A 24,763-nucleotide genomic window follows, 5' to 3' on the forward strand; every position below is an offset into this window, starting at 1 on the left:
ATACATACTGGATTGTGAATAGATATATGCCTTTAAAGTCCCAAGGTCATTGACCCTGTTATGTAAAAAAATGTTTGTTTGCAAATTGATATTAGGGGATGTGGCATAGGTTGAACAAGTTTAACAAATGTGAGGAACATCCTTTGGTTTTTAAATAGCATTAAAGTAGTCCTTTCACTGACAAATTATGTGAGATGTCATTACTGATCTGCTTATAAAAAAATACAGCTTGCCTGAATTGCTGACCCAAAATAAGTTTGTAGCTTTGGTCTCCAGCTAACTGCCACACAACATACCTTATATTTACCTATACGCTTGCTTCAGCTGTATGACTAGAACCAAAATATCAGCCTCACATGCAGACAATTCACTTAGCTCTCCTAATCTTTTAGTTCTAGGTCTTTGTTTTCAGCAACTTACGCTTAAGTAGCCCTTCTGTGGGATCAAAGCAGTTTACCCCCTACAACATCACCAATGAGCACCCCTGAACCTGTCACCTGTTCACTGGTGGTCATTCCATGGACTATTTTCAGTAGGTACTTTTCAGTGCTGATCTCACTGTACATGCGTGACAAAAAAAAAAAGAATTTTAGTTTATAGAAAAGGGCTGTGTACCGTTTTATGTAAAGTAAAAAGTTTGAGTTCAGGTCTGCTTTAAAGAACTGGCTGTTCACTTGCTGCTATAATTCTGCACCATTTGACAGGCCAATGATTTAAAGAAAAAAATATTAAATTAAGAACATGGCAGGTAACTGTACAGACCACAGCACTATAAACATAATGAAACACTTCAGAAACACTGATCAGCCATGTCATTAAATGTATTGGCACATGAGAAGAATAGCATTGATTAACTCATACAATGGGAAACAGCACCAAGAAATACAGAGGTAATACTATATTCTAGTGCAGGAATTTTTAGAACCTTGTCATATTTATAGTCAAATCTGTGTGTCTATCGGAGAGATTCACTTCTTTTTCTTACCTTGGTGACCACGAAGGCTGAAAGTGATGTAACATCCAACCTTTGTACAGCTGTCATCAGGTCACTTGTTCCAGAAAGCACCGTAAGAATTTCCTGTCATTTAGAATTTTTTTTTTGTTTGTTTTTTTTTTTAAGTTCAGTTACCTTTTAAATGATGCACAAATATAGCCATAACTACTCCATACTTACTGCCCAAGAATTGCACGAATAAAAAAAAAATATGGAACTCTTTACCATGATCCAAAAAAAAATAGCTGGATTTGGACTTTACATTACAGACAAAAAATAATGTTGACACAGATGGTAAAATAAAATGCATCAAATAGATGTGTATATGAAAAAAATATTAATATGAACAAGACAATAGAGAAAACATAGAATCTGCACAAAGAGTTCTAGTTACTTGGTGTGACAAGTGTGGAAAACCAATAGAAAGCCATAATCCTTCTATGTCTAAGGATAACATCAAACATAAAAGTCCAGAGACTACAACTAATAATGCTTCAACTGAGAATGAAAAGAGTGGAAATAAAATAAAAACAATAGGGAATTCAAAAAAGAACTGTTAAAAATTCAGAGGATGTAAATCCAATTTTAGGGTTTACGACCTTGCCCAGGAATAGTTCATATAAATTGGGCATACAATTTGATTTAACTACTCTTCTGCTTTGCTTTATGCTGTCCTCACACAAGTTATCGTGTAATATTTACCTATGGAGACCTACATGGCTGGATTAACATACAGTTGTGTATAGAAGAGGAGTATTTAAAAAAAAAAAAAAAGTGAATAAAGCTTAAATCCTTATAATAGCTTTTATTTTCACACACAAATACATTGAAACATTCTATTCCAAATCAAAACATGAGGAAAATTTGTCTTATTCCTTTATAGAACGTGAAAAAAAGAGAATATTAGGTTGTAGAAAAAATAGCAGTGTTTAATTAGTGAGGTCATTCATTCAATCAGTTACCTACCTGTGAGTACTGTTACCATTAGAAGGCTCCTATGTGAAGCCAAACTATCGGCAAGAAGTCCCTGCAAAGTCCCAATGTGAAAGACGTGCTGAGGTTGTTGCAAAGAACACATTGACTGCCATAAAGAGAAATGATGCAACATTTTGTTGACCCATAAAAAGCAAAATTGTTTTTGGGTATAGGGGCTGCAGACAATTTGTCAGGACACCCAAACACTGAATTCAAGCCACAGTACACTGTGAAGCATGGTGGTGCAAGCATCAGAATATGGGGATTCTTCTTATACCGTAGTGTTGGGCGTATTTATCACATACCAGAGATTGTGGCTCAGTTGGAATACATCAAAATATTTTCATACTTTTCATACACTACACATCCTCATTTGCTCAACATATTGTGTACATTTCAAGTAAGCTTTTCCTTTCAAAGTGTATAGGCTGGGATATCCATCCCAATAATGTAATAGGGGGCAGGCAACCATTTTTGAGAATGTTGGGTCCTGGGATTCATATTAGGGGTCTAAATGTTAAATGGTAATATTTTGTGATTTTAGCAGCTTCTCCTAAAAAGAAATACTAAATACATGATTATATATGAAAAGGTAAATATTTTACACAAATGATGGGAAAGAATTATAATTCTGTATAGCAGGGAAGAACAATGAGACATATTGGAAGCCATATACATGAGCTTTTTTTAGCATTTGTTCTGCTTTCTTTCACCATACAAAAGCACTTCTATGCAGTTGAATAATGAAGCTTTGTACCAGCACTTTGGGTAGCTTTGATTTGCTTTTCAGTTACGCAAACACCTACCAAAGAAGTAACTACAAGCATCCAGCATTAATCTTGCATCTACTACATTGTACACACAAATGGAGGTGTTGTAATTACTGCCTATGTAGTTCCTTCATATTTTCTAAGTATTAAAACTCTAAAAAAACTGCTTGTTTAACCTCCTGTGAACACTCCTTTAGTCTGAAGCCCATATCTACAAGCCTTTACTGTGGGATTACTTTTTTGTTGCATGCTGCCAAAAAGTATAAGTGACAATATAAAACAAATGCCGGACCTGGAATGTTGCAATTAGCAGACTAATTTGCACCAATGATGTATGTGTTCTGCAGGTATATCTCCCTCATTCTGATACAAATCTGAAATTATAACAAATGTATGGTATTTTAACATAAAAGACAAAGCCAAACACAAAGTAAAGACAAGTGTTTCATATTTATTTGGAAATTCACAGTTTCTAAATTGCACTAAGGCTCTGGAGTTGCACTTTGATTCACCATATATTAAGCAAAAAAAAAATGAAAATTCCTTTTTTTCCTGCATATTTTCATCTAGTCCAGTCTAAAATTAATGTCAGAGTGCTCAAACTATCTTCAATGTTACGCTCTCACTGAAAAACACAATATCGTGTGTCTGTAAAACTACATTTAAGCAGCAAATACAGTAATGAATACACAAGCTGTTGGAAAAAAAATATTTAGCAACAAGAGGTAAAACAAACAAATGACACACCTAGCAAAAAATGATTGAGCTATAAAATACAGCCAACAAAACATAGAACAGCACAAATGACAAGGATTCTGGATTCTAAGAATAAATAATATGAATATATATAGCCTAAGCAATGTGATTTGTTTCAGAGCTGATACAGATCTGTCATACCCTGTTCTAAGGAATTGGACCCTTCAGAAGACAAAATTAAAAAAGTTCTGTGTCTATTACAAAAGTGCTAAACCAGAAATTCCATCATTCTTTGAATTCTTAGAAGTGTGGTTGCAATAAATAATCAGTCGCTGCTACTTGTAGGAGTGATGCAGGGTTGATTCTCTAAGAGGCTGCTAAAGGACCTAATAGGAAGATGTCCTCTATTATTGTAGAGTCTGGCCAGCTTTTTTGATATTTAAGCAGCCATGTAATTTGGTTCTTCTTTATATTACCAGATACCAGTAAAGAATGACAATATCAGCCAAAGCTGGAATAGCAGATCTTACCTCAGCCTAATACATCCAGAATGGAGTCTCACACATACAAAACAACATATAAAGCTTTAGCTGTGTTCATATAAGTATCATTAATAAACAGTAATACAGCCATACTTCAGCAATGTATAAATGACAAGTGAGGTGCACACAAATGTTGATCCGAGGGTATGGGGGAAATGCACTGGTTTCAGGGTCAGTAATTCAATCAAAAAAACTTCTTTCCACAGCAACCTCCAAATAAAAAAAAAAAAAACACTATTAGATTGTGATTAACTGCAGAATAAAATACCCATTTCCTTCTGTAATAATTTATTAAAAAACAAAGCCTTATAGCCCTGAAAAGCAAACACGGAGACCAGGGCTTAATAAAAGCAAGTGTGGGCTGATACGGTACTGTCATTATCAGACATTTTTCTTGCATTGAATGCACAGTAAACCAAAACCGCCTCATTTTCACACCGATTACTTATTTCAGTAAATATATGAATCAGCATGAAAGTGAAAGAGGGGTGCATGTATAGTCTGTCCCTGTAAATCTTTTTCTTGATATACTGGCATGTGAAAAACACATTTATAAAGATAAATCGATCCACAATGCATTGCTGCAAGAAAAAGTATTTGCATGCTAACCATACTGCTATGGGATTCTATACACACTCATAATAAACGCTCACCACCAACAGTAATATGTATGATTTAAGTACGTTCTCTGTAGCTTATCAAATCTTAAAAAAAAAAATATATACAATACTTCAAAAGACCATTTCACATCACTTCTCAGGTCTTAAATATTTGGTCATTGCTATTGTTTAGCATTCATACCTGTGCACCTAGATATCTTTAGAATGCTTTTGTATATTAGCAGTATTCATAAAAGATGTAAAAATGTATACGGTGCGATAATTTACCAGCATGTGTTGAGTGGGACTGACTGGAGCAAAGAGATAAAACTTTCCTATATTTGTGTTCCCAGCCTGACAAACATCTCAATTAAAATGTCCTACAACAGCCGTGCTCTACATTGTAACCTAAAAGCTAGAATTTGCATTAAAAACAAACTGGAAAACTGGAATATATACCAAGCCTGTGAGTGGACTAGTAGTAGAATGTAAGCTTCAATACAAACCTGCTATATTAGAATTTAGCAAAGGCAGCAATTTTAGTTGACCTCAAAAATAAAATATGCGTAGGCCACCCCTAGATCACCTAAACGTAAAGCTGTGGCACCAACTGCACAGACCTCCTCTGAACTATACCCCTTAAAACATATGTCTGCCCCCAGTCTGATTATTTATATTTAACAGAGTTTGCAGTACCCATTCTTGTGACAAGTGGAGACAAGTGGTAAAATATTTATATCAGGAAGCCTGCACACAATTAAATTCACCACTAATATGTGAACTGTTTTCTTTTACTTACAAATGTCACCCTTTTAGTTAAGTGTAACTTGTTGCAGATGTAAAGCATTGGGCCCTACTAAAACTTAGTCATGCAGAGTTGGACAGGTTGTTTAAGGACATACAATAGGCTGCCACAAAAAAATATTAAAACATTCTAAATGCAAATATTTTACAAATCTAAAATAGGAAAACTCCCCTTAAGGTAAATATCTCTAAACTTTAAAAGAAAGCTTTAATGATGCCACACATTTCCTGCCACCTTTACCACTAAGCAAGTCTGCTCGATGTACCATTCTAATCCTGATTTCACTTGGGTGATCTGTCCCCAAAACTCCTCTGTCCAATAAAAAAAGGCCCCCACATACAAGGGTACTTGTATTACCTGGGGTGGGGAGGGAAGGTTGATGGGCCTTTGCATCAAAGAGCACAGATTAACCTGAAGTCAAGATTATTATAATAATTGAAATCAAGATCGGGATTACAAGGAAAACAAGCCATTTTTTGGCTAACAAAAGGTCTTTGTAGGAAGAGTATGGCACCTGACATTAATTTTAATAGTTAGATAGTTAGGCTATAATGGGACTCTGCACTACTAAAGACAGGTCCTCTTTCCCACCAACTATGGTCCAACTGTGAACTAATTGTATCTGACTAAACATTGGGGGGTTGGCCATTGCCTACCAATCGGCCCATTACATTTGATTTATTACCTTCATAAAGGCTGCAAAAGTGAAGAAGATGGACTAAAAATGTTTAATTTGGTACCTATAGTTTCGCTTTAAGAAACCGGAAAATAAAACTTGAAACTGATGAACTGATAATGTAAATGTACTTATATCCTGAAGACTATGTGAATGCAACACCGTTGATTGCCACAACATGACATTCATCTGTGTAGATATGAGATAGAAGAAGTGATTACACAATTCATTTCCTGGACCTAAAAAAGGTTAAAAGGTATTTCAGTTTTCAAAATGTCTAATATAGGCTACAAAGAAAGAAAAAATAAATACCCAGATACACAATTTCAGCGATTAATAGCCAAAATGCACCATGATGCATGGCATGCAGTAGGTCGTCACGTATTAACGAATATCTAACTCTTTCAAATGTCACCAAGCACACCAAGACAGTGCTGATGTCTGGATACCTTAAAATTACCCCACCCCCAAACACCGACCAGCAGAACAAATTGCATAAAAGTAAATACATCATGCAAATTGTCACAGTTTTTAAAGTATTGATGCTACAAGGTGCCCTACCACATGTCCTGCACCCAAAAGCCAACCCTGGCAAATTCTAGTGGTATTGCGTTTGAAGCCCATTTTCCCATAAGACCCAAATACGATCAAAATTTTTTTAGGAGCATTTCCTATCTGTTACATTGCAAGAACATGACATTGTGGTTTTGTCTGTTCAAATCACACAAAACAGTGCTTCAAATACAAAACATTCAGACACACTGTGCCCTCTTTCTTTTCACTCTCAATGATGCAATGAGGACCATAACAATTACATAAAGTACATTGTGTACAGGGCACCACCACAGGCCTTTTTGCTCAAAGCATGAGATTAATGACACACATGGACATCAAAAACAATGGTCAATATTTCAGCAAACACTGCTTAATGTTTTTTATTGCTTCTAGAAAAAGTTGCTTGGAGTTTGACCTGTTAACTAAAGAATGCATGCATTTTTGTGTGTGCAGAAGAGGCTCTAAAACACATAAATGACTACCAAGAAACTTTGATACAAGGAGAAAAAAATGTTGGCTTATCTTATTAACTTTATTTGAACCATGCTTTAATTTCAAAATGTTTTACCTTTTGGACTGTGGTATGAATGCATGGACAGCTGTAGATAGACTTCACTTGTCGGCCACAACTTGACTGTAATATCCACACTGAAAGGCATAAAAATTCTGAGCCAATTGATATACTTCTGTTATATAATTTTGGTAGGCTGTGCTTTTAAAGTCATTAATGACAAAAAATTAAATAAATAAACACAGCACTAAGGCTGGGTCTACATGGATGTTTTTTAAAAACACATGTAAGCATTCCTATTGTGTTTATATGCACTGTTTTATTATCCAATAACTTTCAATCAGAAAAAGGGAAAAAAAATTAAATAAATAGTTATAGAACACATGGTGCACATAGCACAAAATGTGAGGTAGACACCTCAGACTGGTGATTTCTGGAAGCATTCAAATAAACAAGTTACACTGAATGATTCAGAAGTTCATTGAACTAGGCCTTCAGTTCTCTAGGTAATAAATATTTCAATTTGTTGCACATGTTTAAGGACTCTTATTAAACGATGGGAGATGTAACTTTCTATTTTTACTAGAATGTTATGCATCCCAGTGCTATGATCTTCAATATTTTGGAATAAAGCAGTAGACAAAATCTGACCTTTTAATTTCAACTAATTCTGCCCACCGATTCATATGAGCATGCCATGACTGATATAACTCAGGGTAAGGAATTCATTTGTGACTAAACAGCTGAACTTTATAGAAGCTAGCAAACATTTAACCAGAATCATCATCACATAAAATTCAGGGCATTGTGACCACAAATCTCAATCTCACACATACTATAACCCGTGCAACAAAACTATATAGTGTGAAATAGGGTGAGGTGCAGATACTGGAGTGTAATCTAGTTCTAATTTGGAAAGGGATATGGGATATTACTGCATGAAGGAATATTCTGTTAAAGAGAAAGGGATTGAGTATATAACTGCAGAGAAGGGAACACCTATGAATATAAGACACAATATAGTTCATAAAACACACAAAGGGTACTACAAAGGGTAGTCATAAGTGCACATTTTTCTCCACTACTGCTACTTCCATTGACTGTATATTTTATTAATAATTCTATTTTCATTTGGCAGTAGGGATAGTACATAGACTTCCTAAAGATTACAAAATCCCCTCAGGCTGTCTAACAAATCCATCGGTGGCGCCGAGTGACAGCACTGGTCTTCTGGCCAGATGCTGCGAAAGGCAAGTATTCAAAATCTCCAAATGAAATAGTATGAAGGAGATTTCAGATCCTTTGCTTTTCCAGAATTCCTGTAGGAGGTCTGGGGACATCACAATCCACTAGGTCTGCCTAATACACAAGGTAACCCTTGAAATATTTTTTAGGTCTAGAGAAGCCAATGCTGAAAACTAATTTGTTGGGAGTTAGAGGGAAAATCACCTCTGCTTAAAAATAGCTAAACAAATCTTTGGTTTCATGATGCTGGCTCTTTCAAGTGTGGCCTCAAATTTTTTCAAGCACCATCAAATGGGGGGCGAATCAGCCACAGCTATAGAACTCCTAGCAACCTCTGGTGGAATCTGGGTAAGAATGGCTGCTTTTGGCAATGGGACTGGAAAATTAGGGTATGAATGGAAATAATTGTTTTGTCATTAATTTGATTTTTTTTTAATATATTTTTTAAACCTAATCCTGCATTATAACATGTGGAAGTTAAGTTAAATAGTTGAGTAGGCCTCGCATTTTGAGGAAGAAAAAAACCCAAAAACATTTACCTATTGTCCAGGGAAATCAGTGACTAGTGCCACTTACAGCAGAGCATCAGGGATAAAAAAAGAACAAAAAACAAAATGGAAAGGTGCTATAAGCAGCATGACAGAGGCATTCATACTATACTTCAATACTAAGCTAAAGGATAGCAATATCCTTCCAGGATAAATATGAGAAAGCTTACAGGTGACTGAGGAGTGAAATGATTATGTACAAGCAGTACCAGCACCAGCACCGGACCCAAACCCACGATGCCTTTTTTTTTTTTGTTTATTTTGTTTTATTTTTAGAACTACTGCATTCCAATAAAGAGGCTGAGGGTATATTTATAAAGTGGTGAATTTACCAAACATTAACGGAAAGTGTTACTTCCTTATTAGTTCATCTGGAAAGGTTTGGTAAAAATCACAATTGTCATTTTATAAAAATGTTATCACATTATTTAATTACCAGAATACCAAGTAACTTCTAGAATTTACCAAGTAACTTCTAAAATTTTTAAAAATGCTGTTGCAGACTTTAGGGAAGCTATAAACCTCACACATTGCAGAACATTAGTACCATAGAGCAGCCTTAGCTGTTTTTGAAATGGTGCAAAATCTTTACATTTTTTATTTTTGGCAATATAAGTAAAATGAGAGTCATAATCTAAGCATTGACGTAAATGTATGTAGAAACACCATGCATAAAGTGTGGGGGGGAGACAGACTGCTTTTACTTTGCACATGGTTTAGCATAATGTTCTTGCATTGCCTGTTGTAGTTTGGCATATGATACACAAAATTAATTTCTTTTTAATGGAATACCAATTCCCATAGGAATTATGTGGAATTAATCAGCATGGCAATCTTCTGATGAACCCTTGTTTTGAATAAAATGGCTATCAATATTATTGAAAATCAGTGAGTGAACAATGCACAAGATTTAGTAACACACAGCAGCTAATCAAAAGTAATCTTTCACAAAAATAAGTAAACAGATCAAATTGGCTACTGTGTGTCAAAACTTCATCACTATTTTTTCCATTGAGATTTTTTTTTTCATTGCCACCTCATTACTAATCAAAAAACAGACCAAAGCCCAACACATTATCAAAAAATTCTGTAATAATTTTGTAAAGATGTTCAGCAGATGGCACTGTTTAACACTGCTCAGGACTGTATATTCAGCTTTAACACCTTCACATTATCACAATTGCCAAGTCAGTTTTGAGACACCCTGACAAAAAAGAACTTGCTACAGATTTCATGGTGTGAGGTCTAAACATACTAGTTTAGCCACACAGTCAAAACACTAAGCTGAAATATTTTGTCCAAAGATCACTGACTTAGTCAGCACAATTCAATGTCAACTGATCAAGAACAACCACAAAGACCATTCAAAAAGACACCTGAAACCTCACACCATTTTTTTTTACCTCCAGGAAAATTGCCTAACACATGGTAGTGCTAAGCTCTGAAACAGCAAAATAAAATAAAAAAAAAATATAATATATATATATACAGGTACTTAAAAACTAATTTTTGCATTCACACTTGTTGCTTTTACCTCCAGTGGCATTATAAATAGACAGAAGGCACATAAATATGGAAAGGTGCAAGTACAGGAACAAAATTAGGGAAGGGACTGAGAAACTGAGCTTAAGTTAACTTAAGTTCTACCCAACAAAACTGGGTTTTAAAGATCTTTCCCCTAGTAATTAAACAAAAAACTGATCCTAGTTTATTATCTCTAGGAGAGAAAAAAAATTGTGCCCCATTTCCTTGTGCAAAAATGTCCAGGAACTGGAGACGAACCATGTTTTTGTCCAAGCCCAATTTTTGCCAGGTTATGCATATGCTCCAAGAGCTGAATCTTCTCCTATGTAGTACCAAAGTCAGACGTAGAGGAAAAAAAAAAATAAAAATAAAAAGAACAACCCTGTGATGATTATAGATTACCAGAAACCGCTGTAACACCAAATGTTCCCACAGTCAAATCTTTGTTAGTTTTGATGATGTCGTGGAGACTAGGCATAGACCCGGACTTTGTATTTAGTAAAGTTTTAATGAACTTTCCTTGGTCCTGAAGTTTTGAGCGCCTGCGCTTGATGGCTCTTTTCTCAGTTTTAGTCTTTTGGGGTTGTCCATTACAAAGGGCAGAGCAGGCTGTGATGCCACAAAAATAGGACTCTTCTGATTGTGAAGAAGTCTCTGAGCTGCCTTCAGAAGGTGGCCCTTTATAGGAAGAGTGATAAACCTCCCCCATATTTGAGAAGTCCCTCTGATTCGTAAATTGTTTCCTTGCCTTGATATCCCCATTGGGAAGGGCTTTTAATGGATCCATTGGCTTTATTGTTTCAATCTTTTCAGTTTTATATTTGCATCGCTTTTTCTATAAGACAGGAGAGAGAAAAAAAACCTCAGTCAAAACAGTGAACACCTCACAGACTTCATAGTGCAAGGTAGAAATATTTGCATGTGAAATGTGTCCTATCTAAAAGATCTCTTAAAGGAGATTTCCATTGCTCCAAAGCTTACATAGCAGTTTAATTAATTTTCTAGTGACTCAATATTTAAGCACTGCAGCCTTCATCAGAATTTTCGGCATTTAAGATTAGTGTGTGGTACCCATTTTCCCCACAACCCAAGGTGGTTTTATCTTTCAACTCCTAGGTCACTAATGTGTTCTGTAGACACCTAGGAGTCCATGATGGATCCTTGAATCCCACTGCGCTTTCAATGATCCCTGAGGTTTTATATGAAAGTCTAACGACGACTGCAGTGTTTAAAACAAAGAGAAGTTTGTGGACAAGCTACGAGAACAATGGCTAATCTTTTGGAGCAATGCCAGTGTCTTTAAGTTTACCAATCTCATTTAGATTTCCAAACAAACTGAGGATGTAACTAAACTCTCCATTCAGTTAGTACCCAAAAAAGTAGCTCTTGTACAATATAGCGGTTTGTAGATCTAAAAAGGATTGTAAATTGAAAAGCAAAGCTTAAGTATTTAATATATGAAACAGTTTATGATTTAAAAAGACTTCCTGATTTCAGGTACAAAATAGTCAAGACATTAAATACTAGTCAGTATAATTTAGAAGTAGCTATATTTATTTTGCTTAGAATGATACATAAAATTGTACCTTTTTCTCTGGAGAAAACTTCAGCGGTTCTACAATATAAAAATCTTCAGGATCAACTAAGGAAAAATGAAATTAAAGATGTTTGAATGAATGTGAAAGCTGCAATTAGATCATTTTAAAACTATGCTGTGTTGAAAGAGAACAGAACATATCTGCAAAGAATTTCACCCCTGTTGCTATTTTAAAAGCCTGTTCCATTTAATCAAACTATTGAAACATAAACATACCTTCTTTGCTAGACAGCTGAAATGATTGAGAACGGATCAGTGGTAATGTGGTTCTTCTCTTAAGATTCATATCATCATATGAAGAAAAACATCTAATAAAACAAAATAGCAAAAAGTTTAACACCATGTTTATGCATTACCAAATTTCAGGTTAAACTCAATTTAGAACAGTCAGCTATAATATATCAGTAATTTGTTTTTGGAAATCTGCAGGATCCTAGAATCGCCTATCAACTTCTATAAAGGAGTCTGGAGCCAAGACTTCTGCACTCCACCCACCCACACTGCAGACTACAGTCCCGTCCTAATGCCTCCACCCCCCACCAGGAACGCCCCCTGAAGGGAATGCCCTCTCCTTTGCAATGCATACAAAGGAGAGGGAATGTTCCCTATTTACCCCGGCCGCGTTAACATTTCTGCCACCGGGGTAAATAGGGAACATTCCCTCTCCTGCGTATGCATTGTGGAGGTGAGGGAATTCCCTTCAGGGAGCCACAAGAAGAGGAGACTCAAGAGACTCAAGATCTGCTAAGTATTATCTTGCAAATAATGGTGAAAATGTACTGTATGCATAGGAGCAGCTACCCACATGACTCAAAGCTTATCTGTACATAATAAACATTGTTGAAGTGTTTATAAAGAAGTCTATATAAACAGAATCAAAGATGTCTAAGCTCCAAATGGCACATCATACAAACCTGAAATATAATAAAGACTGTACTTACCGTTTTGGGCTTGGATAGTTATTGCTTTTAGGTATTTTTGATAGGTCATTATCATTGAACTGTGATGAGTTTCGGCAGCGCTGTAAACAAAGCAATGCCAGCAAAACAACACACAGCACTAGGGAGATTATTAAATAGGTCTGACGATCAAACACCTGCAATGTAAAAAAAATTAAAAGTTCAGCACTCAACCACTAACATGGTACAGCAGAAAAAAAAAAAAAAAAACACAACAGTAAATGAAAGAGGGAATGGTTTTCATATGATTTGGAGAAATACAAAAAATAAAATAAATGGCATTAATGTATTAAGGAAGACAAGCTCATGTGTTTATTGGAATTACAGGAGGAAGCATCATCTGATCATTCTTAAGACAGTTCATGTGAACACCACATATCAAATATTACACAGTAAGAAGGTATATGATTTATGACAACTATGTACAAGGAAAACTGTCAGGAAACTATTAAAACTTTTGTCCGCAAACTGTGGATGACTTGTCAATCAATACCTGCTTCTTAATTTACAGAGCTTCCCAATCAGATATCCTAAGCCACTTTCACAGTATATGAAGTCATTTTTGACCACTTCACCACTTCAGGACCAACATAAACTCTCCTTCCTATCAGATGTAATTTTTTCTCTCAGGACAAACACGGCTTTGTACTGAGCCCTTTTTTGTCTGTAATTTGGGGTTTTATTAAAGAAGCACTTGAAGAGGGTATTTAAAAATCTGCACATGCCCTTTGCTAAACATGTAAAATTTACCCCCGTCAGCCACTAATTTTTTTAAATAGTGCTATAATGGTGCAACAGAGTAGTAGGTGAACAGACAGTGGAAGCTATATAGCAGACCCTTGTACAAAATGGAAGGGATGCTGATCTGATGCCAACACAAAGATGGTTGAGTATTGCAGAGACAGCCAAATCACTATAAGCTCTAGGAAAATCATTGGAAAATGAAGTTCTTCCCAACATGATATCTATAACAAAAATCCTCTCAAACATAGAAAGGTCTTATAAGTCTCCAAAGATTCATTGCTTAACCAGAAAAGCCATAGCCAACTTGGTCCTTGTGGCAAACAAATTATCTTTTTCCAAAATCTGGATTTACTTGAAGGGATGTTCACTGCACACAGAGCCAAGCTTTAAGCTACACATGCATATCATGAAGTTAGTATTTTTCGGTTTGACAAAATAGGACATGCTTGTTTCATGGCACTACCTTCCTGGTGTTTTTTGTTTTATGTTGGCTTTATTTGTTTTCTTTGTAATGTTTTGATTTAAAGTGCTCTAGCTATTAGGTGATTTCTTACACAATTAGGACAAGAACCAAAAGATCAGGCATACCTAATTTTTGGATGCGTTTGGATGTTGCTTCAGGTTGACCCACTAGTCCCTAGTTTTTGTTTTGTCTGCCTGTATACATAGAATTTCTATTTATTAAAAGGAAGTTACATTTATGCCAGATTGTACCATTATCTATAGGTTACATCCTGTATATCAGACTGGAACAGTCCGTGGCAAATCACAAGATAACAGGCTGCAGCATCTGCATCAAGCAAAGATAAGAACTGCACAGCCACCAGAATATACGTAACCCTGCAATCTTTGAGCAGTCCCAGGTTGTAAGTGTGGATCCTGGAAAGTGCCTGAACAAGGACTGCTCTGGTTGATAAAATTAGTTTAAAATATGTGATCTCTGCAAGTACTACACTGACACATTACTCAGTATTCATGAAAGAAGGGTGAAAACATATCTCGAACCTAAATTACAAGGTGGAAAGTGGAAGACAAATGTAAAACTTATAATCCAATATTAAATAGTTCAAAGCGATAGTGACTTACCTCTTGTCTTAGTTCAGAGACGGTAACTGACAAATTAGAGACCAAGAGTGTCATATTAAGGAGCTGAGCTTGTAGGAGTTGTATAGACTCAGTCTGCCTTTGATCCTGACACAAGACATAGGAAAAGATATTTCATAATATATTAACCATGTTCATTTATAGGGGGCATTGAGAATACAATTATTTGTTTAAAGGGAGTATATAAGCATAGGGATCAGGCACACATAGGATCACAGAAGTCAGGTAAATAAGTAGACACTCAGTTCACTTCTCCAATAGGATATATTTTATATTTTCAAAGAGATGACTGCAATGGCACAAAATATTAATTCTTTTTTTATAACCACTTGCATACTAGGTGACATTTTACAAAGCACTGAGAAAGCCACCGTGTAACCAGTGTTTTAAATGTGAACCAAGACTTGTTCATAAGTTCTATTTTAATTTTTGTGACTGGAAACAATGTTTTGTGATGGATTCCAAAGAATGGCACATGAACGAATGAGCACTATACACACATCGCTGTCCTGTTCTATGGAGCAGGAAGCACGAGTGAGTGGCACCCACTTTGCCCTTCTCCACAGACTTGTGCAGCAGTCATTCATGGATCCGTCAGGATAGATCCGTGAACAACATTGGGTGACCACTGTACACATCAGATTCTGGCCCGGAAAGAGCCCATCTGGTAGTATTGGGTGAGAATCATCGGACATGTGTACATAGCCTTAGTGGCTCCCAGAGACAATCCATGTGAATGCTGGACCATGGCTCTCACTGACAGCTTTTAAGCCAGAAGTTTAATTTATCGGCACCTTGACTAGTTATCTTGTAAAGCAATATTTATGCATTGTATATACAGAGGAGAGGAAGTGATGTTATACTACTTCCCCATCATTCATAAGGCTACAACTGATCTAGCTGTGTGCTCTGCTTCCCTGTACAGTAACAATGAAAATTTGTTTGTGTTACAGAAAGGTCTTGCATTAAGTAAACCTTTTACTTAGAGCTTTGTTGTTATAACTTACAAAAAAAAAATGTAACTTATTCAAGATTTTTTCAGAAATGTTGCTGAACTAAGACCTGAGCTCTGTATCAAAAAATATACAAAAAAAACCCCTTGGATCAGTAGGAGGGGCCATAATATAGGCTAGCAGAATGGAGCCACAAACATATAGGCAAGCCTTGTTGTTTACGCAGCTGTGAATCCCCAAATGACAACTGCAGTTTACGTGGATACCTGGCACATTATTCAAGTTGTGTTCCATCTGTGCAGCCTGACGTTTAGAACATAAATAGAAGATGACACTAGAAAGTCTCTTGCAGTGCAGGGTAGAGAATTTATAGGTTTCTGACCCCTTATTGTGTTTTCCTTTTTCCTAAGCCACGTTTTTTTTTTTTTTTTTTTTTTTTAAGAATTTAATATGGTGATCCTGCCTAATAATTAAAAGACGTCTCAAAAATAATTAAAAAAAAAGGTAATACCTTCATAAAAAAAAGTATATATATATATACACACTATACATATTATATAAATAATATGCCTTCCTGAACATATGGACAGTTTGTAAATGCTGCCTTTAGAGGTCATACCCATCAGGGAAACAGTTTATGCATTTATGGTTTGGTTAGACCTGACCCTTTTAAATGAATGGAAAGAGAAGAACTAATCAGATGTACCATAAGGCATATTGAGAGAAGACATATTTAGGACAAGGTTTGAATCCTCAATGTATTTCTACAGGACTCAGCAATACAAATCAGCTACAAATAAGTGTGCTACCATATTACACTTTAAACAAAACTTACCTGTTCTTCTGCTATTCTAGACGTATTTTGTAGCTTTAGAATAGTCTTGTTAAACGCTCTCTGCATTTCTTCCATTTGTTTCCGGTACCTTAATAAAAAATTATATGTTAACACATTATTTAAAAAACTAGCCTGCACAGAAAGGAAACTTTACAATCTCACTAGAGCAGATTTCCCAGATTTTTCTACTTTCATCCAAAAAATGCTGAATGCAGTAATATACAATATCTTTCATGGTTTTTGTGCCAATAGAGTTGATTTACTGTCCCAACATGGGAACATGGGGCCTGATTTGTGTTCTTCATGACTGGAGAAAAAAAAATACCATCATGATTTGGTCCAGTATTGGAAACATTTGCCAACTAATAGCAAATGAGTTTTATCAATAGGTATCCAGGTTTGCTGGATCACTATGGTTCTCGCACAACAGTATCTTCTCCAGTCTTAGAGAGCTTTAATAAATCAGGCCTAATGTGTGAATCATTAAAGCTATGTGGGAATAAATTAGTTTAATAGCGAATGTCATTTCTGATAATTCCACTAGGTGGTAGTGTTTACATTTAGAATGAATACGGCCATAAGTCATGTACTGAATTCAACAGTGACCATTTTTATTTCTGCTCAAGATTCACCCATTTATCGAACATGAACTTTTTTTTATATATTGAATGATCGTAAAGTATGTAAAAATATTCTCATTGAATTGAATGTAAAAACTGAGTCTATTTATAAATGTTCATATGTCTAAGATTGCAGCAAGCAGGCTGGATTCATGGTAAAATATAGCCACAACCACTACCACCTAGAGGACTATTTGAGGACAGCTACTATTACATGCCATTATGTATGTTTGACAACACTTTAATCACAATCACTTTTGGTGATATCTATTCACTTACTGTTGTGGTTTTGTGGCTCTAACAAAATTACTCAAAAAAGGACACAAAAAACAACAAATAACTTTTCCCACAGTGAAAGACAGGTTCAGTTTAAAATGCACAGGAGGTAGTGCTTCTTGACAAATGAGATATGCAATGTCTGTTTAGTTAAAAACTCTTGGCCACTGGTGGATTTTTGTTTAAGCACTAAACTGCACCGTTCAGTTTTACACAGTCAGCCACTGGGGATATTATAACTCCTGCACATCATCCAACAACAGAAGAGGATTGCTATCTTCACAGAAGTCTGCTATGGAGCCTTCTATGCATGCAGTGATGACCGTTCCTGAACCTATCATTTCTACAGGGTGACTGAACAGGGTAAGTATATGACATAATCAGCTAGTTTGAGGTGCATACTTGCCGATTACGGCAAAAGCTCACGACCCATCAGTTGCGTTCAGGATGTACAAGTCAATAAAACGGTCCTTTTTTCCCAGTGGATCAAGCAGAAAGGGAAATGAACGGAAACTAACAGGCAGGAACATGGCTTACCTCTGACTAAGCTCTTCCAGATAGCGGCCGCTTAGAGACATATTAACTTCAAGAGCTTTAATACGATTATTGAGACGCATAAAGACAGACTCCTTCTGGTTGGAACCATGTACTTGATTTCCATTCGTATAGCCCAGATCAGTAGAGTTCTGTAATTCAGCATAGAAATCAGTAGTGATTCTGTTCAGGTTCCCATTCATAGACACATCCTCCATTACTTGTTCTTCCTCTTTCTTGTCTATAGAAGGTGGGTTCTCAGCAGTCTGAGTTCCTGCAGGCTTTGGGGTTTCTTTCACTTCCAGATCAATCTCTACAGGCAGAGTTGCTTCCTGAACTGGCAGGCTTTCTGTTGGCTTGATAATGTTGGAGTAATCTGCATTCTCCTTGACTGAGCTGTCATGGCCATCTGGTAAAATACTGGGCTCCAGGTTTACAGTTGGTTTGTCTGCATAAATTAAAGTATTGCTGGTTTTTACCTCCTTTGTTTGTTCTGGCACAGCCTCTGGTGCAAGATGACTATGATTTGAGCTGTGGTCTGTTTTAGTTGCATCAGAAAAGGATGCAGTTGAAGAAAGTTTATCACCAGTGGTCACATGTCCAGCCATTGACTGAGATTTGATGGCCTGCGTGTGACTAGGTTCCAAGGTTACCTGGTCTAAATGATCAGTTTGTAAAAGTTCTTCTGAATTCACTATAATAAAATCGGTTGTGGCCTGTTCAGTTTTCTTGCTCTCAGATGGTTCTGTTGAGGTCTGGGTAGTGGATGGACTTTCCAAGGTTTGCTGTGCTGACTTAGAGTCACTGTCCTCCCTGCGTTTACAATCAGATGTTTTACTACGCTGCCTGTGCATGGCCACAATTGCTGAACACCACTTATAAATATATTCAGAAAAACTGGAGATACAACAAATAGTTGCTAGTTCCCCACAATAAATTTGTGTCTCGAATTCAAACCAGGATTCTTTTTCCTCTTCCTGATCGTCGGTACCCAGGAGGGTCACTGTTGACTGTCTAGGCTGTTCCTCTTCTTCCTCTTGTACCAGCTGCACAATGGGATTTTCTATTGCAACTTCTGGCTCAGGTACCGATACTGTAGGGGGTGCAATGGTATCCATTTCTATCCTGTAATAGAAACAACAAATTAACGAATAGTTTACAGCAGGGGTGTCCAAACTTTTTGCATAGAGGGCCAAATTTAGTGATGTAAAAATGTGGACGATGTGGAAATGTGGACCATTCAGGACGTACGCAGGGTTAGCATGGACATGGTCTGCGCCGGTCCAGCACAGCACACACCCACCAGGGTGACGCAAGGGATTTCCTGTGCAGGAGTATTTTTTTTTATTTAAAGTTTAATATTAAATTTATTAAATATTGGACATATTTGGTGAGTTATACCTAAGAATTATAGGCCTATAATGAAAAATGAATTTCCATGCAAAGAAATGTAACGCTTTTTGCATAGAAATATGGAGAGAATTAGAACGCTAGGGGGTTAAAGGTGGTTTTTATTTGTCTACCTTTTTTATTGCTCTAAAAAGTGCTTTGACGCTTTAAACATTGCTGATGTCCTCTGTGTTCTGTTTGTCACATTTATTGTTGCTACAGGCTTACCTGCTGAATGTTATCTGACTGGCTACAGTACACTGCTCAAAAAAATTAGGGGAGCACTCAACTTGTAGGCTCCTTGTAGAGCACGTTCTTGGAATCAGAGTGGGCGTGGTCTGTGCAGATCCCGCACAGCACACGCCTACTATCCCTGTGCCCGCCGAGTAGAGGGCCGATAATTGCAAGGCAGTTGATCAACTCTAATGAAATATAAAATAGTTTTTTTGTACGTGTAATATTTTATACTGTGGTCAACAGTGCTGGCGGGCCACATATTAATGATTTATGAAAGAGGCTGCGGGCTGGTGGAAATCTGAACACGAGCCACAATTGGCCCCCAGGCCAGACTTTGGACATGCCTGGTTTACAGATTATATCAAAAATAAGTATGTATGCACTACTATAAACTATCAGCATTAAAAAAAAAACAATCACTGTTTTCACAAAAAAAAAAAAAAAACAAACACACACACACAACAAACCAATCGCACACACAATTGTTTTGACAAAAAATGTTTATACATGTTCCTTTTATTAGGCAAATAAATTAGGCAGATAATCAAAAGTGTTTTTTTTAGTAATCTGCAGCTGCTATTTTCTATAACATACCTAAAACACACAAATACAAAAATACTGAATGTGTACAAAAACCTCCTTTCTTGGTTTTGTTTTATTCACTGCCTTTCTATGTAGCACAAAGTCTGAAGCCAACTTACAGTAATCCCTTGGACAACCATTTTTTAAGTAAGGACACTTTACAAAAAAAAAAAAAAAATCACACAAATGGATGCAGAGACTAAGCCTGACCAGATCTTAACAAAAGCCTCCACCATGCTGTACAATTATTATCTGTCCAGGTCCTGAATATGCAAGCATTTTTACATTTCTCTGTCAAACCAAACCTCTATAATACTGTAGTATCAGTCCATAAGAGTTGCAGCATTGACCCTGAATAGAGGAGTGATGGCAGCTGTTATTAGTTTGTAATGTACACAGCGCCATCTATCTGACTGACTGACTATAAGTGCAAGGATTGGAAAAGATGCAGGTAGTCCCCAGGTACATACGAGATAGGGACTGTAGGTTTGTTCTAGTTGAATTTGTCAGAATAGGTACATTATTTTAATTAGAGTTTAGACACATTAGAGTTTGTTTTTGTCATTAAAGAGTAACAAGAGGCTGCAGAAAGAGCTCACCCCGCTAAGATCACCCATAACGCTAGCTGTGTTTAGCAAAAGATTTCTTCTGCAAGTCATGCAAACTGCCCCTCCCCCCTTCAAGCCTCCATCCTGCACAGAGCGAGCAGGGAAGCCCCGTTCTTATCCAGGAAACGTCCGTATGTCGGATGTCCTTAACCTGGGGGCTACCTGTACTTGGTATATTTCAGGACAGGGAGGAAACAGAGGGAAGTATTGTATCCCAAAATTAGACTTCATATAAGTAAACCCTGTTCTAGAACAATATTTCTACTCCAGATTTTGGAGATAAATATTGACATAAAACAGAGGGCTTGTGCACGAACATTTCATGCAACCCAATGAAAATAAATGGATAAATAAAGACCACTGTATATGGAGAGTGACCAGTACAAGCATTGTAAATAATTGCACACTTACGTGGCTGATGTAGGTGGAGCTTGTTCAGTGGTCGTTTTTGTACCGCCTTCCACAGTCTCTGCAGTCAAATTCTGAGGTGTGCTTCCATTCAAAGCTTTAAAAGTAATGTTGATTAAAATTTACTCAGTTGAATAAAATGCATGCAGTATAAACAGTAAAAGAATTATGCCTCCTGTGTAAGCAACATACCAAAGACATGTAACAGTGTTAAAGGTGAGAAGCAATATATAGGCGCCATAGCTAGTAGCTGACAAAAATGGAGTGGTGCTGGAAGCACACTTTTCCTGAACAATGGTCATAAAGATCAAAGCATTCTGTACAAAGTAGTTAAACCCAAATAGACTACAGGTATACCTATGCACAAGGTTCACTGCACAATATAGGTAAGGCACTGGGTGCAGTGAATGCAGTTAAGAGTGGATAAGGTGGGAAAACTAGTTCAGAACCATAATCCTTAATTAGTCTCATCATTGTCTAACCAGGTTTTAAGGTATTTGCAATGTAATGTTTAAATGGCATCCCAATTATTTACTTAATAAAAAAAAATTTTCCTCCCCAATATTTTTTACAAATGAGATATATTGATTGAAATGTGCAAGTTTCATTATGTCATTGTTACCAGCCTTCATCAACAGTTAAGCTGCTGACAACCATCATTCAACTTATGGCAGCTATATATACACAAAACATTGTGCTGGCAGACTAACATCTTTGGCGATGCAGCAAACAAGCTTATTTGCATATCATTCAACTAAAAAGCCCCACTAACTTTTCTATTACCTGACCTATTAGCCAGTGCCAGAGACCCCATGGAGACTGCGCACTCATCATTCTGTAAAATACAGTGTCACAGAAAGGATTCTACACATCTTTGAGTAGTACTACTAATATACAAACCATTAAAGGGCTCACTGTAGACAAGCTATCATTATGTTTTATATATGCCTTACGTAAAACCAGTTTTTTTTTTTTTTTTTAATTTGAGGAACAAATGTAAAGCAGCTACCTTTCCCTTCAGAGATCGCTTCCTCAGTATTCGCACCCAGCATGTTAGCAGCAAGATTATTCACCATGCTAAGAATGGCATCTGAAGAAAATGCAGGGAACACAAGCAAATGTTACCGGTCAGAAGTAATATCAATGTGGTCACCAAGGGAAAATGTACACTATAAATCATTAAAGCAGAGCAAGTTGTGCTTGGCCATTATGTTCCAGTTAAACAATGTGCACAGTGTAGACAAACATTCCAATTTCAGGATTTAAATTACCATTACAGCCTCAATGTGGAGCTTTGTTGTTTATACGTTCAGGAAAGATATAGTTGGTACAAATGTAAAAATAAGTTTCCCAAAATAATGTTTTATATATCAAAGCAGACCTTTAATTGTCTTTTTCCAAAGAGGCAGATTTTCAGAACAGATTATGAAAGTAAAAAGTAAATTTATTGGACAAAAAAAAAAAAAAAAAAAAGACAGCACTTAATGTCAAATAACACTGCTCCAAAAAATGTAGAGAACACTCTCGATGATAAAAAAAAAATAACCGAGATCTTTATTGATGTACATTTTGTAAATCATTGAGAACAAAGATGACTTAAACACGGTGAAATGAAAGCCATTAAACAACTGGGGGCTGGATTCACAATCTTACTGGAAATCAAAGTAAAAAAAATGAAATCACTTGTGAATCAATTTGGCTAAGTAGAATGTATGGCTCACATGTACCCTGTACACATTCCAGAAAACGTTTAACCTCCCTAGTGGTTCATTTCTTTCCGGTTTTATATGTCTAAAAGTGGTACATTGTTTTTCATGAAAATTTATTTTACAGTATAAATATAATAGTATGAGTATAATAAAGTTTGAAACACAAAATCATGTAAAAAACAATAAATTAAAAAATCTATATATTCAAAAAAAAAAAAAAAAAAAACATTATACTCATACTATTATATATACTGTAAAATAAATGTTCTTGAAAACAATGTACTGCTTTTACACATAAAAATCCAATGTATTGCAGCTTTTACACATAAAAATCCAATGTATTGCATTCAATACAGTTATTTTGTATTGAATGCAATACAGATGGATTTTGAATTTCCCGCCGTGCCCCGCGGGCAACGTACACAAGCACCAATGTCAACGGCAACTCCCCGGTGAAAGGCACGGAGAAAGAAGACGAAGATCGCAGCGCGGGACGCCGGCGGATCAGGTAAGGCTCTATTTACTATTTCCCATAGGATTACCGCGTTTAGCAACTTTTTCTACCCTGAGTCACACTTAGGGTTACTTCTAGGGAGGTTAAACTTGCTTTTCACCAAAAGGTGAATGGTGCTCTTAGGGTTTTTTCTCTTAGACCCCAATTTGGGGTGGGGGGAGGTAGAGCTCCTGGCAAGTCTGTGGCGCTACTTACTTGGTAAAGTGAGATGCACCAATACATATTGTCCTATAGGGTCCCTATTGGACTCCAATCAAGGGAATGTGGGGGCCAGTTAAAGACATAAATGCATTAGTCATTGAGGAACTGCCTACACCATCCTGGCCACGAGGCTAGGTCCTGCACCAGGAGAAGTCGACTCCAACGCACCAATGCAAGGTGCGACAACTGGTCTGAGGATTTCATCCAGGTAGGGAACAGCAGCCAGGGTACCATTAGCTAGCACATAGAAATGTGTGCCGCTCTTTACAGATATGCTCTCATCAGATCATCACTGATCAACTGCCAAGCTGGATGATGTTGAAGTGAACCTAAAATTTACCATAAGGGTCCGGGTTCTATTTAATATTTATCAGATGTGATCTGTGTGCAGGCCACATGCTGCCCACATAGCGTCTGTTTCCAACAGACCGGTCAGAAACATGTACACCTATAGTCCTCTTGTTTCTCCTTGTACAAAGATGCATATACTAGTCCTGCTTCTAAATTTTTGCCTCTAGGTTTTTTCTACAGCTATGTCCAGCTCTTTTGGTATAAAGGCCTATTTCCTGGTATCTCCTCCATGCTTTTGAGACTGTGCTCATACACAGCAAACTTTCCTGTAATAGCACACATGAATGTGCCATGCTGGAGGATTATGACTACTTGTGCAACTTGAATAACTGCAAGGTACCGCCTCATTCTCCTATACAGTATACTAGTAGTAGAAAAGGACACTATATGCAAGTTACATGGCTTAACTATAACCTCTTTGGGGATTAGCTTGCTGGTCCCTTTTCTGTCCATCTGCTGTTGCTTTCATTTCCAGCTATGCAGGTGAAACAGATTCACAATGTATTACACTTTCTAACTGAACAAATATCCCACGACTTTAGCTGACTTGGTGTTACACCAAGTTGAGTGTTCCCCTAATTTTTTTTGAGCAGTGTACTGTAGCCAGTCAGATAACATTCAGCAGGTAAGCCTGTAGCAACAATAAATGTGACAAACAGAACACAGAGGACATCAGCAATGTTTAAAGCGTCAAAGCACTTT

The 24,763-nt window shown here is 36.7% G+C and overlaps 1 protein-coding gene across 1 annotated transcript in view; it reads right to left on the reverse strand.

The window, feature by feature from the left end:
* Positions 1 to 3,170: 3,170 nt before the first annotated feature.
* SUCO (SUN domain containing ossification factor) overlaps positions 3,171 to 24,763 on the reverse strand; it is a gene marked incomplete in the record, with an annotated part of 59,408 nt that continues 37,815 nt past the window's right edge. Inside the window, 9 exon segments of the mRNA XM_072419937.1 lie at positions 3,171 to 11,275; positions 12,027 to 12,082; positions 12,254 to 12,345; positions 12,979 to 13,133; positions 14,827 to 14,931; positions 16,633 to 16,720; positions 18,066 to 19,187; positions 21,290 to 21,383; positions 22,296 to 22,376. Coding sequence (XP_072276038.1) covers positions 10,832 to 11,275; positions 12,027 to 12,082; positions 12,254 to 12,345; positions 12,979 to 13,133; positions 14,827 to 14,931; positions 16,633 to 16,720; positions 18,066 to 19,187; positions 21,290 to 21,383; positions 22,296 to 22,376 — 2,237 coding nt within the window.

This window comes from Pyxicephalus adspersus, chromosome 8 (assembly GCF_032062135.1).
Source record: "Pyxicephalus adspersus chromosome 8, UCB_Pads_2.0, whole genome shotgun sequence".
NCBI lineage: Eukaryota > Metazoa > Chordata > Amphibia > Anura > Pyxicephalidae > Pyxicephalus > Pyxicephalus adspersus.